General features: G+C 62.8%; 3 protein-coding genes across 12 annotated transcripts in view; 2 read left to right on the top strand and 1 right to left on the bottom strand.

Annotated features, from left to right (window-relative positions):
• Window positions 1-170, bottom strand: part of MED12 (mediator complex subunit 12) — a 38,587-nt gene extending 38,417 nt beyond the window's left edge. For all 3 annotated transcript variants that reach the window (XM_030474681.1, XM_030474682.1, XM_030474683.2), the window contains exon 1: window positions 12-170. In XM_030474681.1, the coding sequence (XP_030330541.1) occupies window positions 12-110 (99 nt within the window). In that variant the 5' untranslated portion in view covers window positions 111-170. The remainder of the gene's footprint in view (window positions 1-11) is intronic.
• Window positions 171-926: 756 nt separating this feature from the next.
• Window positions 927-5,129, top strand: IL2RG (interleukin 2 receptor subunit gamma). The gene is made up of 8 exons (XM_030474701.2): window positions 927-1,122; window positions 2,884-2,974; window positions 3,214-3,398; window positions 3,560-3,702; window positions 3,797-3,959; window positions 4,097-4,205; window positions 4,277-4,361; window positions 4,463-5,129. The coding sequence occupies exons 1-8, from the start codon at window positions 1,041-1,043 to the stop codon at window positions 4,664-4,666; spliced, it is 1,062 nt and encodes a 353-aa protein (XP_030330561.1). The 5' UTR covers window positions 927-1,040; the 3' UTR covers window positions 4,667-5,129.
• A 436-nt stretch (window positions 5,130-5,565) lies between these two features.
• Window positions 5,566-12,207, top strand: LOC115603091 (sestrin-3-like). 8 transcript variants are annotated; one of them, XM_030474696.1, is made up of 10 exons: window positions 5,582-5,605; window positions 5,715-6,245; window positions 8,030-8,233; window positions 8,415-8,597; window positions 8,716-8,952; window positions 9,033-9,144; window positions 9,386-9,504; window positions 9,877-10,067; window positions 10,358-10,502; window positions 10,956-12,207. In XM_030474696.1, the coding sequence occupies exons 3-10, from the start codon at window positions 8,039-8,041 to the stop codon at window positions 11,043-11,045; spliced, it is 1,272 nt and encodes a 423-aa protein (XP_030330556.1). In that variant the 5' UTR covers window positions 5,582-5,605; window positions 5,715-6,245; window positions 8,030-8,038; the 3' UTR covers window positions 11,046-12,207. The 8 variants fall into 8 exon arrangements, with proteins under 8 accessions (XP_030330554.1, XP_030330556.1, XP_030330559.1 ...); XM_030474697.1 differs by having other exon boundaries at window positions 5,593-5,605; window positions 5,715-5,762; XM_030474694.1 differs by having other exon boundaries at window positions 5,566-5,762.
• Window positions 12,208-14,271: the final 2,064 nt, after the last annotated feature.

Genomic DNA, 14,271 nt, shown 5'->3' with positions numbered 1-14,271 from the left:
ACCCCCCGCACCTCCTTCTGCTTGGGGTCCTGCGGGTACACGTCGGGCGGGCCGAGGCGCGGGCGCTTGAGCGGGCGGTGCTCGTAGCTGAGGACGCCGAAGGCCGCCATCCCGGGCCGGCGCGGCCACAACAAGGGCCGCGGGGGCCGCCCGCGCCTGCGCCCTGTGCCGGGGCCGCCCGAGCGCCGCCGGAGAAGCCCGAGCGCCGCGATGCTGTCACAGGCGCTCCGAGAGGAGCCGGAACGTCCCGAAGCTGCGCCGAGGAAACACGAAAAGTCCCAAGCGCCGCAGGGTAGGGCCCAAGCCTACGCCGAGCGGAGGCGGAAAGTGCCGAAGAGTCACGGGGCGGCCCGAGGGGCCCTGCGCCGGCGGAGCGCCGGGCCGAGGTCACGTGGTAGCACCCGGCTATCGCCATCCTTCCTCCCCGGGCACCCCCCATAGCCCCGGACACCCCACACCAGCACTGACCCCCCCCGAGCACACTCCCGTCACTGTGCTGGTGACCGTCCCCCGTCACTGCCCTGTCACTGGCACCATCACTGCGTCCCACAACCACCCTCTGTAACTGTCCCTGGCTCCTGCAGCTGCTCCTGTGAGTCCCTTGGTGCCTGCCCCTGGCACTGCCCCAGTGACTCCCAGTTCTGCCAAGTTCTCAGGGACCCAGCGCAGGATGCCCACGGTTGGGCTGTGGGTCGTGATATTTACACTGACTCTGCTTGGGGGGGGTAGAGCTCATGGGATGAGCCGTGGGGACATGGCAGGGTGAGCTGTGGGGACATGGCAGGGATGAGCCATGAGGACATGGTGGGGATGAGCTGTGGGGACATGGCAGGGGTGAGCTGTGGGGCCTGGACAGGAAGGGTGGCGAGGCCCCAGTGTGATGAGCTCTTGGGCCCTGTTGGACTGAGCCATGGTCCTCACGAGAGTCACCCGTGGGGCGGTGCCATGGGGCAGGAAGTGGCGCGGGTGCGGAAGCAGCAGCCCTGTGTGGTGGGCTGTGCGCAGAGGCTGCTCGCGCTCATCCTGTGGCTCACCCCACCATGGCAGTGCTCAGCGCCTTCCTTGGGCCTGTTCTCTTCTTCGGGCTGGGCCCCTACCTTGTTGCTGCCCGCAGCCCTCCAGGTAAGGGGGCACATGGGCCCCGGCCCATGTTGCCACATGGGTGGTGGGGCTGGGGGATGTTGGTCCCTGGTGACACTGAGGACAGGATGTGGGGCTGTGTGGGCCAGCGAGCCGCTGGGGCATAGCTAGGAATCCTGTGACTGCCCCATGCATCCCGGGACCCCTTGATGGCCCCTTGCAGTGGGACTGCCAGGAGAGCCACATTGTGCTTGGGTCCCCTGTTGGGTGTCCTTGCTCCTTCCCCAGTGCATGGCTACCGGCTACCGCCTGGCCCCGTAGCACTGCTGGCCCCACAGCTCCTGGCCCCATGGCTCTGATGGTGCTGGCCCTGTCAGTGCTACAGGAGGGACACTGGCCATGGGGGTTCCCTGTGGCAGGCTGGGGCGAGTGGCAGCAGCAGGACGTTGATGTGCAGGTCCTATCAGCCCCGTGCGTCAGACAGGGAGGGCATCAGATGGTGGATCTGTGCCAGCCACCCTTTCCATCCTGGTCTTGTCAGTGGGGCCGTGCTCAAGAAGGAGACAGGGGCTGGGGACAGTGACTCCTCTTTCCACCAGCACCCTCACCCCAGCCATTGTTTCCTAAGAAAAAGTCTACTTCTTGGCTGTGTGTCAGTAAAACAGCAGCCTCCCATGGAACCACAGCCCCTCCGTATCCCTGAATCTCCTGGGCTTCCAGGAAGGTGCTCTCCATCTCCACATGCAGAAACAGCCAGAGTGCAAAGCCTGTTTGCTCCATCGTGTTGACATTACAACCCAGGAAAGCCCAGCTCTGGCCTTCTCCTACCCCCGCAGTGCTGGCTGGTTGGTTGGACCTCACAGAAGGGACCACGTGTCCCATTGCCTGAGTTTTAGGGGGAAAATACCATGTTCTGGGAGCCTCCAGGGCAGCTCTCAGCCACTAGCAGCTGGTGTGGCGCTTGCAAGGGCTCTGTGAGGCGCCTCACTCCCGTTGCTCACCCCGCAGCAAGCTGTGCCAGTGCTGCCGGAGTGGACCGAGGCATGATGCCTGGCGCGGGGACCAGCACCCCGCCGGTGGCCCCACAGCCCCCAGCCAGCCCAGGATGTGGCTTCTGGTTGTGTGTCAGGTCCCAGGCTGGCACAGCGCGGTGGAAGGAGGGGGCAGAGGAGACGATGTGGGTGTCTGGGGCGGCTGCTCAGCCTCTGGCACTCGGCAGCGCTTCCTATGGAGGTTGAACTGCCAGGGCCTGGTGGAGGGGCTGCAGTGGGGAGCACAGCTCCATTCAGCAGACACGAGGAAACAGGGGCACCTGCGAGCACCCAAAAAGGTAACAGCGAGAAGAATTTAGCCAGGATGGAGACATCAGGCACAAATCCTGGAAAATCCCTGGGTTTCTCATGGGGTGATCAAAATGAGTTGGCAGGGAGGGATTTCCATCCTGTCCTACAGTGCCAGGGGCTGCGAACAGCAGATGAAGGGAGCAGATGAAGACATTGGGGTGGAACACCACATCCAAGCAGAGGAGCCAAGAGCAGGGATGCGGCAAGGAGAGCTGCTTGGCCAGCGCTCCTCTGTAGCAGGATGCGGGGCTGCCGCAGCCCAGGCATGACCAACACATCACGTGTGAATGGGATGGCGGGGGCCCGGCACCCCAGGCTTGGAAGAGCTGGGCTGGCTTGGCTCGTGTGGAGGAAGGCTGAGGGGATGTGCAGGGCCTCCTGGCACGTGCCATGTCTGCCCAGTGCACCCCTGGTGCGGCCGCCCGCCGCCGCAGTGCCCAGCAGTGCCTGTCCCTTGCAGGGGTGGAGTGTGTCCTTTTCAACGAGGAGTACATGACCTGCACGTGGGGGAGCAGAGAGACGCTCACAGCCAACTACTCCCTCTACTACTGGTAGGTACCACTGCCCCACGGCCAGCCCCACAGCAGGGTGTCCAGCAGTGGATCCCTACATAGGAGGCTCCTGCCAGCATTGCTGGTCCCAGCAACAGCCTGTTCCTCTTCTCCAAGCCCAGAGTGGGGGATGCTCTGTCCCCAGAGCAAGAGGGGTGGGATGTGCTGGGGAGAGGGGTCCTGAGGAGGGCTGGGGCGTGCAGGGTCTTGAGGAGCTCCGGTAACCTGTTGTGGCACAGGTACGAGAACGGGTCCCCCATGGTGGAGTGCCAGCACTACCTGCAGGACCATGGCATCAGCGTTGGCTGCCACTTCAATCAGAGTGAGATCATCCAGTTCCGGCCTTTCCACGTTCTCGTCAACGCCAGTCTCGGCGGCAGGACCCTGAAGATACCCAGCGAGCGCATGGAGCTGCAGGACCTGGGTATGGAGTGGTGGGGGGCACACACTCCCCTCTGTGGGGCTGCTGCAGGGGGCAGGAGCTGGGCTGCGGGTCCCCAGGGCTGCCCCATCATGTCCCAGTTGGCGTTGGGGCCACCGGGGCATGGGGAATGGCACTCACCAGGCATCACCTGTGCCTTGCAGTGAAACCAGAGGCACCCGTCAACCTGACCATCCACAACGTGAGCAACAACCAGCTGCAGCTGACCTGGAGCTCCCCATACCCCAAAGCCCAGTGCCTGGAGCACGCTGTCAAGTACAAGAGCAACAAGGACACCAGCTGGACGGTGAGAGCCACCGGGATGCAGCCACTGTGCATGGGGACCAGCCATGCGCCACAGCAGTGCTGGCCCTCACCGCATGGCCCACGTCTCTCTGCAGGAGCACCGGGTGAAAGGAGACATGTTCTCCTTCCCCAGCATGGACCATGAGAAGTACTACACCTTCTACGTGCGCAGCAAGATCAACAGCTACTGCGGCAGCACCCGGCTTTGGAGCGAATGGAGCGTCCCTGTGGTCTGGGGCAACAACTCCACCAGCAAGGGTAGGTCCTGAGCACTGCAGTGGGACAGGATGGGCTGGGGTATGGAGGGGATTAGCAGGCATGGACCACCGTTGTGCCCACCCCACTGCTATGGTGGTGCACTGGGCACGGGTCCGCATCACCACAGCTCTTTCCAGGCACAGCGGAGGAGCAGCTACACTGGTTCTGGATCCACACAGTCTTAGTCCCCATTGCCTCCTGCCTGATCTTGCTGGTCCTTGTCGTCCTGCTGGTGCGCATGGAAAGGTGAGCGTGGGGGGCTGATGGGAGGCAGCATCACTGGGGCTTTTCTCCTCCAACACATCTGTCCCGCGCAGGGTGTGGGTCATCCTCATGCCCCGAATCCCCAACCCGAGCAAGAACTTTGATGAGCTCTTCATCACCCACAACGGCAACTTCCAGGTAAGGCATCTGCAGGCAGCCCTGCTGCAGGCTCACCCCTGCGCTGCGGGTTGGGGCTGGGCTGGGTGGTGGCTCTTCTCACCCCGCTCTGCTCCCTGAAGGAATGGGCTGGAGTCCCCAAAGATGTCGTGGAGAGCTTCAAGCCCAACTACAGCGAGAACATCTGCTACGTGAGCGAGCTGCCCCCCAACAACAGCTACGAGCCCCTGTGGGAGAGCAGCAACTCTCCCCCGTCTGCGGTGCCCAGTGCCCCGGCCCCCCTCCGTGAGCACAGCCCCTACAAGAACAGCTACATGGGGGTGTGACGTGCTGCTGCACCCTGTGCCCCGCAGGCCTGCACCCCGCTGTGTGAACCCTGCTGCCCCGCGGCCCTTGCTACCTGCTCTCACCTAATGCCTGAGACTCCCAGCCCTGCTCCCTGCCACAGCCGCACACAGCCCGCCATGACCTGGTGGCTGCAGAGCTCCAGTGGCACTGCACGGTGCAGTGCGTGTCCTGCGTGGTGCACAGCGTGCAGTGCACAGAACCCTGCGTGCAGTATTTCATAGAGTCATAGAGTCAATCAGGTTGGAAAAGACCTTTAAGACCATCAAGTCCAACCATTACCCCAGCACTGCCAAGACCACCACTAACCCATGGCACTGAGGCCTCGGCTACACGGTGTGTGAACACTTGCAGGGACGGTGACTCCAGCCCTGCCCTGGGCAGCCTGTTCCAATGCCTGAGCACCCTCTGGGGAATAAATTGGTCCTAATCTCCATCTAAACCTCCTCTGGTGCAGCTTGAGGCCGTTTCCTCTTGTCCCATCCCTTGTTCCTTGGGAGCAGAGACCAGCCCCCTCCTGGATCCATCCTCCTGTCAGTTGCTCTATGGGGTGCACTGGGTGGTCTGTGGGGTGCAGACCCCAGAGACATAGGGACACAGGTACAGGGGACACAGGTACAGGGGACACAGGTACAGGGGACGCGGGTACAGGGGACGCGGGTACGGAGGACGCGGGGACTCGCTTCCTCCCCCGGTGCCGTAGCGCCCCCCAGCGGCGACCAGCTGCGGCCCGGGGTGGGCGTGTCCTCCGCGCTTGACGGACAGGTAACTTTCCATCCCTGCCCACGTGGTCCGCCGGCTCCCGCCCCCTCTCCGCCGATTGGTGGGGTGGCGGCCGAGGCCCCGCCTCCTCGCGGCGGTGATTGGCGGAGGCGCGGCGGTTGGCACGCCCCCGGCGGCTCGGGCTGCCGCGGAGCCCGGTCAGTGATACCGGCGGCCGGGACGGGGCGGGAGGGACCAGCGCCGGTCACCGGTGCGGCGCGGCACAGCGCGGCACGGCACGGGCTCACCATGATCGTGTGTCCACAGAGCGTGGAGCACCCCCGAGGAAGCCGGTGCCAGCGGCTGCCGGGGCAGGTAGGACCCGCCCCGCCGCCACCGGAGCCCGTACCGGAGCACCAGGCTCAGCTCTGCTCGCCGCCACCGACCTGGTCCGGCCGCAGCACCAGCAGGCCAGGGCATTCCCGTCCCCCGGCGGTGGTGCGCGGGGTCGGCGGGGTCGCGCTCTCCCGATGCGGTGGCCGGCGGCCCGGTGCCGGTACCGGTGCGGCAGCGCCGTCCCCATCCCCTTTGTGCGGGATGCGGGAGGCGCCGTGCCTCCATCACTGCCAATCAAACTTGTTTTTCTCTCTCCGCCTGCACTGCTCGCGCCGCGCACCGGGGGCGCTGCCGCCGCCGCTCGCACAATGGGGCCCCAGTTACGGGCCGCCAGCCCTACCGTAGGGACCCCCGCCGCCGGCACTAGCCGTTCTCCCGTCCCCTCGAAAACCGGGGCGGGGGGCAGGCGAGGGGTGTCCGCTGCGGCCGCGTCCTCAGCGAGCATCACCGGCAGAGCCACCGGTACCGGCGGAGACGCGGTGTCGCCTCGCGCGGGAACAGAGTCCCGAGGGTGGCGGGCGGGGGGAGAGGCGGAGGCCCCTCTCCCGCGGCTTCCGGCGCTGCCCGGGCTTGCTCCGGGCGCAGGACCTCCCGCCCGCTTGACACGCACAGTGCCGCCCGCCGGTTGTCTGCCCGGACAGCGCCGGGGCCGGGGGTGCCTGTAGGGGTTCACGGGGCTTGGGGACGGCAAGGACCCCCGGGGAGGGAGGGATGCGCCCCCCGTCCACCGTGCAGGGACGAGGAAAAGGGTTATGGCTGGAGAGGCTGAGGAAGGGGACCCTGGGGGCAATGCGAGAGGCAGCGCCAGGGGGAGGAGGCAGGAGAGAGTCCAGCCGAGGTGAGGGCTGCCCTGCACCTTTCTTCATCCTCCCCTTCTAAGCCATGTCTGCCTGGTCCCTCACTCCATCATCACCTGGACAAACAGCAAGGAGAGCAGAAGCTGTGGGCTGGTGCCATGGCTCCTTGCTGGAGATCACGTTCTCCTGAGGAAGCGGAAGGGCCCCTGGCTCCTCCACCTCTGCCCACCAGGAGAAGACCAGTGGCTGTAGTCTGTAGGTGTCCTCAGGGACATTTCACCTCGTGTCCATGACGTTCCACCAATGTCCTGTTCATTTCCCTGAGCGGAGGGACTTTGGGGGGGACTTTCACAGGTCTCCTCTGGTTTGCACCTTTTCCTGTGGGCCAGAGAAGCCGGTGTTCTTCACCCCTCACCATTTTGAGTTTTGGGGGCTTTTTTGGACCCGTTTGGCCAGAGGAAGCAAAGAGAAAGCTCCAAATGGCGTCAAGTAAATCTCTTGATCCTGAGCAGTGGTGTGTGCCTCAGAATTGCAGGATGGCAGAAAACAGCTGGAGCTTGTTCCTGCGACTGCTCTGTGCTCTGCAGGGCAGGGACAGCCCGAGGTCATGGTGGAGCAGGCACTGGTCTCCAGCAGTGCTCCTGGTTTGCTGCTGTGATGCTGTGGTCGCCTTTGGGTGGGTGGGAGGAAGGTGACAGCAGTGTCAGTGGGGCCAGCTGCTCCCAGGGGAGATTTGGATTTGAGCCTGGGAGGGGAGGAGCATCCATTGCACCTGTGGGTGCTGCCCAGGCTGGTGAGCGGTGGATTCTGTGTGACGGGGTTGGTGGCCGGGCTACAAGTGCAGACCCGCTGTTGGGTGGGAGGTTGCAGCACGGCCATGGGGCTGCAGGAGCTGCCCGGGTGCACGTCCCTGCTCTCTGCTCCGGCCACCCTCTCTGTTTCGCTGGGGCCGTGGATGGACACCCCTTGCCACGTTCCCACCTGTGTTTTCACTGGCGCTTGGGTCTTGTGTGCTGCAGGACCTGCACGGGGAGACCTCCGAGCCCCTCCATGTGCTCCTGACCGTATGGTGCGTGTCAAGACATCGCTTCCGCCTTGGCTTGCCAGGGCAGGGGCCCGGGAGCTTGGTGCTGGTGAGAAGGGTGATGGGATGCTCCGTCCTGGGAGGCCTTGCCTTTGCCTCTGAGCCTGCAAGGAAACATCATTCGTGGTTTGCCCATTGCTCTCCAGGCAGCGCCCTCTCCCTGGCAGAGACCAACCTGTGTTTCCTGCAGCCTGCTGCTAGCAGTGACTGCACCAAGTAGTGCCCAGCTCCCCTAGCCTTCTGACCTGATGATGTCCCTCTGGGAGCACCAAGCTAGGAGAGGGAATCCCAGCCTCTCCAAGAGCCTGGGCTTGGCTGGTGCACACTGCTGCTGCACGGAGAGCTCAGCGGAGTGTTCCCCACAGGTAGTGAAGATGTCCAGCAGCGATCCCGAGCGGCCCCAGTTCCTTTTTGTGAAGGTGTTGGCGAGCTGGGGGCGGCTGGAGGCAGTGACCCAGCAGATGGGCTACCACCCACAGTACCTTGACAGCTTCCTCAAGATGCAGCACTACCTGATGCACATGGATGGGCCCCTGCCCTTTGACTGCCGGCACTACATCGCCATCATGGTGAGCGCTGCTGGGACTGCCCAGGGACATGGGGGGCTCCCTGCTCCCCTTCGCCAGGCAGCCTGTGCTCGGGCTCCTCTGCAGAGGCCACAGTTGTGGTGTGCCAGGGCTGGGTGAGGTGGGTGCGGGCCCCAGGGTGCTGGTCCTGCAGTGTGGCTCTGGTGACATGCTGCTCTTGCAGGCAGCCGCCCGGCACCAGTGCCGGTACCTGGTGAACCTGCACGTGCTGCAGTTCCTGCGTGCGGGGGGAGATCCCCAGTGGCTGCGTGGCCTCGACTTCATCCCCCCCAAACTCCGCAACCTCAACGAGATCAACAAGATCCTGGCACACCGGCCATGGCTCATCACCAAGGAGCACATTGAGGTATTGGCAGAGGGGCTGTCAGACAGGGACAGGGCAGTGGCAGGGACAGCAGCATCCCCCGGGGGGGCTGGCACCCTGTCTGCCTGCATCCCATGGCTGCTCTGTGTATGTCCTGCAGAAGCTGCTGAAGATCAGCGAGTGGAGCTGGTCGCTGGCAGAGCTGGTGCACGCCGTTGTCCTCCTGGCCCACTGCCACGCACTCGCCAGCTTCGTGTTCGGCTGTGGCTGTGAGCAGGATGAGGGGCCGGGGGGCCGGGGCGCACTGAAGCCCTTGTCCCCTGGGAACCAGTGCTTCTGTGAAGCCACCACCGGCAATGGCTGCAGCCAGGAGTTGCTGCGCATCAACCGCAAGCGGGTGAGCCTTTGAGGTGGGTGCGTGGGGGCTGGGGCTGCGGCAGGGGCTGCTGCCCTCACCCTCAGCCTGTGTCTGTGCAGTCCCTGGACTCCTGCATGGAGCTGGATTCCCTCCGGGAACGCATGCAGCGGATCCACGTGGAGACAGAGGGCAGGGAGGAGACCAGGCTGTTGCAGCAGGACCGAGAGGAAGGTGAGGGGCACGAGTGGAGGTGGGTGTGCAGGATGGGAGCTCATCAGGGCGTTACCTCCCTGTGTCTGTACTTACATTTCTGTGATGGACGGTTCAGAGAGGGGCTTCTGGAATGCTGGGGGGAGGCAGTGGCTCTTCCCAAAGAGGCACAGCAAGGACCTGCGTTCAGCCCCTGCTGCGGCGGGGAGAAGGGGAGCTGAGCATCGGGCTGCCCCGTCCGCGGGGCTCTCCCCTCTCGCAGATGCCGATGGGGCAGTCACCAGCGCTGCCAACCTCGCGTGCTACATGCAGGACCCCGACTTTGGGTACCAGGACTTTGCCCGGCGTGATGAGGATCAGACGCAGGTATTCAGAGTCCAGGTGAGGTTCCTGCTCTTCCTGCCTCTCCCACCCTCCCTGCAGCCACAGGGTGCCTGTGCATCACACATCTGGCACAGCTGCTTTTGTACCATGCCTGCGCGGGGAAGCTCAGCTCTGAGAGGGGACCGGCTCTGAGCGCTGGGGAGAGGAAGGGGACTGGGGGCTCCTGTCCCCCAGGACTGCTGGTTTCTTCACCTCTCACAGAGGCCAGGGTCAAAACCTGCCTGACAAGGGATGTGGTTTGTGGCAGAACCACCCCCAGAGCAAACCTATTGAATTCTGCTGCATCCTGAGGTCTCCAGCTCTTCGTTCCTGGAAGCATGCCCCAGGATCCTATTTGCAGTTGTAAAAGCCTCTTGGTGTGCTCAACAGGATTACTCCTGGGAAGACCACGGCTTCTCGCTGGTCAACCGCCTCTACTCTGACATCGGGCATCTCCTGGATGAGAAGTTTCGTATGGTGGATGGTCTGCAAAGCAGCACCATGGCCAAGCGGCAAGGCTGTGAACCCTCCGTCTTCAAGCGAGGCATCTGGAACTACATCCACTGCATGTTTGGCATTAGGTAGGGAAACCAACCTCGCGGTCACGGGCAGAAAACCGAGCTCAGGCAGGAGGGAGGAGGGTCGGGCACTTGGCTTGTCTTGCAGGTGGGCTTGGAGAAGCAACCGAGGGGAATTGCCTGCCTGGATGCACAGGCAGGGGAGAGATGCTTATTTTTGGCCAGGGCGCTTCAGGGTTGGGACTTCAGTGCCTGGTGGCTGCTGCCGTGTGCCCCCTGCCCCGGCAGAGCACAGGCGAGGTGCTGCAGAGGGACGTGGTGCTGGCTGCGAGTCGCCCCTGTGCTCCCCACAGGTACGATGACTACGACTATGCAGAAGTGAATCAGCTCCTGGAGCGAGTGCTCAAAGTTTACATTAAAACTGTAACCTGCTACCCAGAGAAGACAAACTCAGAAATGTTTGACAGGTTCTGGAAGCAGTTCAAGCACAGTGAGAAGGTGGGATGGTCCTTCCAGGCCCAGGGTGGGCAGAGGCTGCAGGCTGAGGTGTTCGGGGGGTGCACGGGAAGTGTTTGAGCCACCAAACCAGGCGGGTGAGGGGGGATGGAAACTCTGTGGAGTTGGGGTTAGCGTGGCACAGGGCTGCCCGCAGTGTGCTGAGCACAGCGGCGCTGCGGGGCCTCCAGGGCCATCACCCCACAGGGGGGAGCCTCCAGCAGCCCTTGGTGCAGCGGCTGCGGTGGTGCCAGGCACAGTGCGGCGCTGGGAGGCAGCCACGGCCTGCGGGGCTGGGAGGAGTGCGACGGGGAAGTGCTGGGAACCTCGGTGGCATTTTGTCCTGTGCCAAAAGCCTCCCTATGCCCAGCGGGTGCTCACCTGCCCCGCTGCGCTGCCTGCCCCGCTGCCTGCAGCATGCTGCAGCAGCCTCAACCGCTTTTGCTTGTCCCGCAGGTCCATGTGAACTTGCTCATCCTGGAAGCCCGGATGCAGGCAGAGCTGCTGTACGCGTTGCAGGCCATCACCCAGTACATGGTCTCCTAGGCCGTGGGGGGCTGCGCTGCGGCAGGGCCAGGCAGCGTTCTCTCTCTGGACTCGCGCTGGGACGGATGGCGAGAGATTGCTCAAATTAGTTTACTTGACTGTCTTGTTCCCTTTTCCTCCCTTGTGGGGTTCACTGAGTGGCCCCGTTACGTGCAATTACCAAACTGTGAGGCAAGTCCGTGCTGCTGAGATGTTGGTGTGATCCTGGAGACTTGACCATGGCCGAGGAAGACTGCCAAAGACACAGGGCAGAGGGAGGCGGGAGGGGACTGGGGCTGCTTCAGGAGCAGGAGCTCCTCGCCCGGGCGCTGCAGGAGCTGTGGCCAAGGGCAGGGAGGGCAGAGCTGCTCCCCCTGTGCTGCTCATGAGCCACCCCTGGCACGGTGCAGCTGCAGGGTCAGGCAGGGGGGAGCAGCCCGGGGTAGGAAGGGGCTGTGCTGGCTGCCTGTGCATCCTGCCCTTGAGGTCTATGTGCCAGACCCCTCTGGGATAGATGAGTGAACTCCAAACTGTGAAGTTCTTGCTGGCACTGGTGCCCTCGTGCTCTGCCTTTGCTGGTGGTGGGGTGAGAAGGTCTCTGACAGTGCTCAGGCTCTGGAGATCGCTGCAGGAGGCTTTGGGCAGTTCTTGGGAGGGAAGCTTGCCTCAAAGCCCCTCCTCTACCCACCATCAGCAGAGGGGCTGCAGGAACGAGGGAGGCTTCTGAGTTAACGTGACATGTATGTGCTTACCACCATGGGAAGGCTGAAGTCCGATGCCTGGTCACTTGCTGTTTACCAGCGTGGTGCAGGAGCACGGTGGGAGCTGTGGGAAGCGTCTCCTTGACCCTGGGCTGGGGGGGGCTCCCTGAGCTGGTGCCATCCCCGTGTGAATGGGGGTAGCCCCTGCCCCAGCCTCACCCTCTGCCCATGGGCATGACTGTGCACCCGCCCCCCCACCGCCACTGCTCCCCACTCGTGCCACAGCCCTGCAGTGGGAGGGTTGGGGGGTCCAGCGTGGAGAGCAGCCATGACGGCGGGCAAGGCCATGGGGGAGCTGGAGGCCCGTGCACGCTGCTGCCCTTGACCTGTTTACTGCGTAAATGTAGGGGGAGAAAACCTTGTGTATGGAAGCTACAGAAAAAAAGCCTATTTTTGCTATAAATACATTATGTTTGACATGGCTGCGTGCTTCATTTCTGCCAGATGTTGGGGGACAATCCTGCTCATGGTTCAGTGCCGCAGCCTCACTGTGTTCTGCCCCTGCAAAGCAGCGCTGTCCCCACAGGGCTGGGGGACGTGCCACAGGAGCCAGCTCCCAGGAGGGGTGAGCCCTTCAGAAGGAAGCAGCACACGCACAGCCAGCTCTGCTGGCAGCAGCAGCGTGGTGCTGGCTGGGGCCAAGTGCTGCCCAGCCCCAGGACATCATAAAATCATGGAATCCCAGACTGGTTTGGGTTGGAAGGGACCTTAAAGCTCATCCAGCTCCAACCCCCTGCCACGGGCAGGGACACCTTCCACTAGAGCAGGTTGCTTCAAGCCCCTGTGTCCAACCTGGCCTTGAACACTGCCAGGGATGGGTGCAAAGCAGGTTCCCGTTTGCCCCCCGTCTCTCCCCATCTGTGCACACAAAGGTGGCCGTGCAGGAGCCAGGGCAGCTGCTGCTTGCTCTAACTCATGGAACAAGCACCAGTTGCACTAGCAAGATGAAGGGCTCCAGGGGCCATGACCCTGACCAGGACTGAGCACTGCTGCTGGCACGGCCAGAGGAGAGAGCCAGCCTCTGTCCCAACACAAACAACATGTCCCCATGGGACCTCAGAGCTCAAAAGCAGCAGATGAAGCAACTACCTACTCCAGCGTCACCAGAATCACCATCACGTCCCAAGGTGGTCTTGTAGCAGATGAGTTGAGTGTGGGGGATTCTGTCACTGGAGAAGCCTGAAGGACCTCGTTGACCAGACACTACAGGACAGTTCTACACCCACACCAGTAACTGCAGCTCAGCTTTTGAAATCCAACTTCAATGCTTGGACTCTGCCCTGCTGCCCCCTTCACCTGCTCAGACGAGGCTGTTCCTCTATTGCACTGTGACTGGGAGGAGAAGAGCTGCCAGGCTGCTCTGCAGGAACCTCCAGGATGCCCAGCACACCTCCACGGGAGCCAGGACACTGCGACCTTACCTGGACCTGCTGAGAAGAGGGTGCAGGCACACGTCCACAGCAGTCACCGGGTCTGCTGCAGCAGCCTGGAGCATGAAGGCACGGGCAGGATCAGCCGGGACTGGTTCTGCAGCAGCCGAGCTGCCCCCGGGCTGCGGGGTGGGAGGAACGGTGAGTCCTGGCCTGCAGAGAACAGCAAGCAGTGCTGCAGCAACGCTCACTGCCACAGCGCTACCATCCACCCACCAGGAGCAGAGCGGTGGCTGCTGGTCTTACCGCAGAGGTGGAGGGGGTAAAAAACAGTACACGGGAGAGGGGGACAAACCGTCCTGCCATGAGCCTGCAGCATGCACCTGCCATCCCCCCGCTGCCCAGGAGCGCTTCCCCACGTGCCGGTTTGTCCACCACAAAAGCTGCGTGAAACAGAGCAACAGCCTTTCCCGGTGTGCTTCAACACGTGGTCCCATCACTGGTGGCACAGGAGAAGTGTTCATCAACCAGCAAGCACCAGGGGAAAGCAGGTCTCTGGCCAGAAATGGAGCTGAGCAGTAAAGTTTTTGCACTGTCTTCAGGTACTGCTGCTCTACAGACACCTCCTCCATAGGGAAAAATGCTTGTGGTGACAACTGGAGGGAGCTGAGAGGTCTCCAAGGAAGGATGACCTACTGCAAACCAGGTCCACTGAACCCACATGGCTGTTGGGACAGAACAGCAGGATTCTTGGGACTACCCTGAGCCAAGGCACCCCAGTCCGAGCCTGGCATCTATTCCATGCTCTGCTCTCCCTGGCAATGCTGAAGTACCAAGTACCAATGCTCAAATTGGCATAAAAACCATTACCTGGGGGAATGCATGTTCCCTCCTGTCGAGTTTTGAATGCGTCCACTCTGATCCGATCTGCAAAATCCACCCTTGGCATTTTGCTTCTCCAACAGCACCTACGTTACACGTGCACAGGAAGCCCTAAGAAGTACCCAAGGAGCAGATACGGGACAGACAGCTTCCCTAAGGAGCTCCCATTTTTGGAGATTGGTTCTGTAACATCCTTGATTTCACTCCATGTCTAACCAGGTCAGGGCAATCCTT

The sequence above is a fragment of the Strigops habroptila genome, chromosome 9 (genome assembly GCF_004027225.2).
Source record: "Strigops habroptila isolate Jane chromosome 9, bStrHab1.2.pri, whole genome shotgun sequence".
In the NCBI taxonomy this organism is placed as follows: Eukaryota; Metazoa; Chordata; class Aves; order Psittaciformes; family Psittacidae; genus Strigops; species Strigops habroptila.
The sequence above is the reverse complement of the archived record's forward strand: the minus strand, read 5'-3'. Positions and strand labels throughout refer to the sequence as shown.

Excerpts from the sequence above, each read along its gene's own strand:
- LOC115603091 (XM_030474693.2), top strand. The coding sequence starts at position 7,458 with ATGGGGCTGCAGGAGCTGCCCGGGTGCACGTCCCTGCTCTCTGCTCCG. Across the intron at positions 7,650-8,029 it reads CATGTGCTCCTGACCGTATG|GTAGTGAAGATGTCCAGCAG; the intron begins GTGCGTGTCAAG and ends TGTTCCCCACAG. Across the intron at positions 8,234-8,414 it reads GGCACTACATCGCCATCATG|GCAGCCGCCCGGCACCAGTG; the intron begins GTGAGCGCTGCT and ends CTGCTCTTGCAG.
- IL2RG (XM_030474701.2), top strand. The coding sequence starts at position 1,041 with ATGGCAGTGCTCAGCGCCTTCCTTGGGCCTGTTCTCTTCTTCGGGCTG. Across the intron at positions 1,123-2,883 it reads TGCTGCCCGCAGCCCTCCAG|GGGTGGAGTGTGTCCTTTTC; the intron begins GTAAGGGGGCAC and ends TGTCCCTTGCAG. Across the intron at positions 2,975-3,213 it reads AACTACTCCCTCTACTACTG|GTACGAGAACGGGTCCCCCA; the intron begins GTAGGTACCACT and ends GTTGTGGCACAG.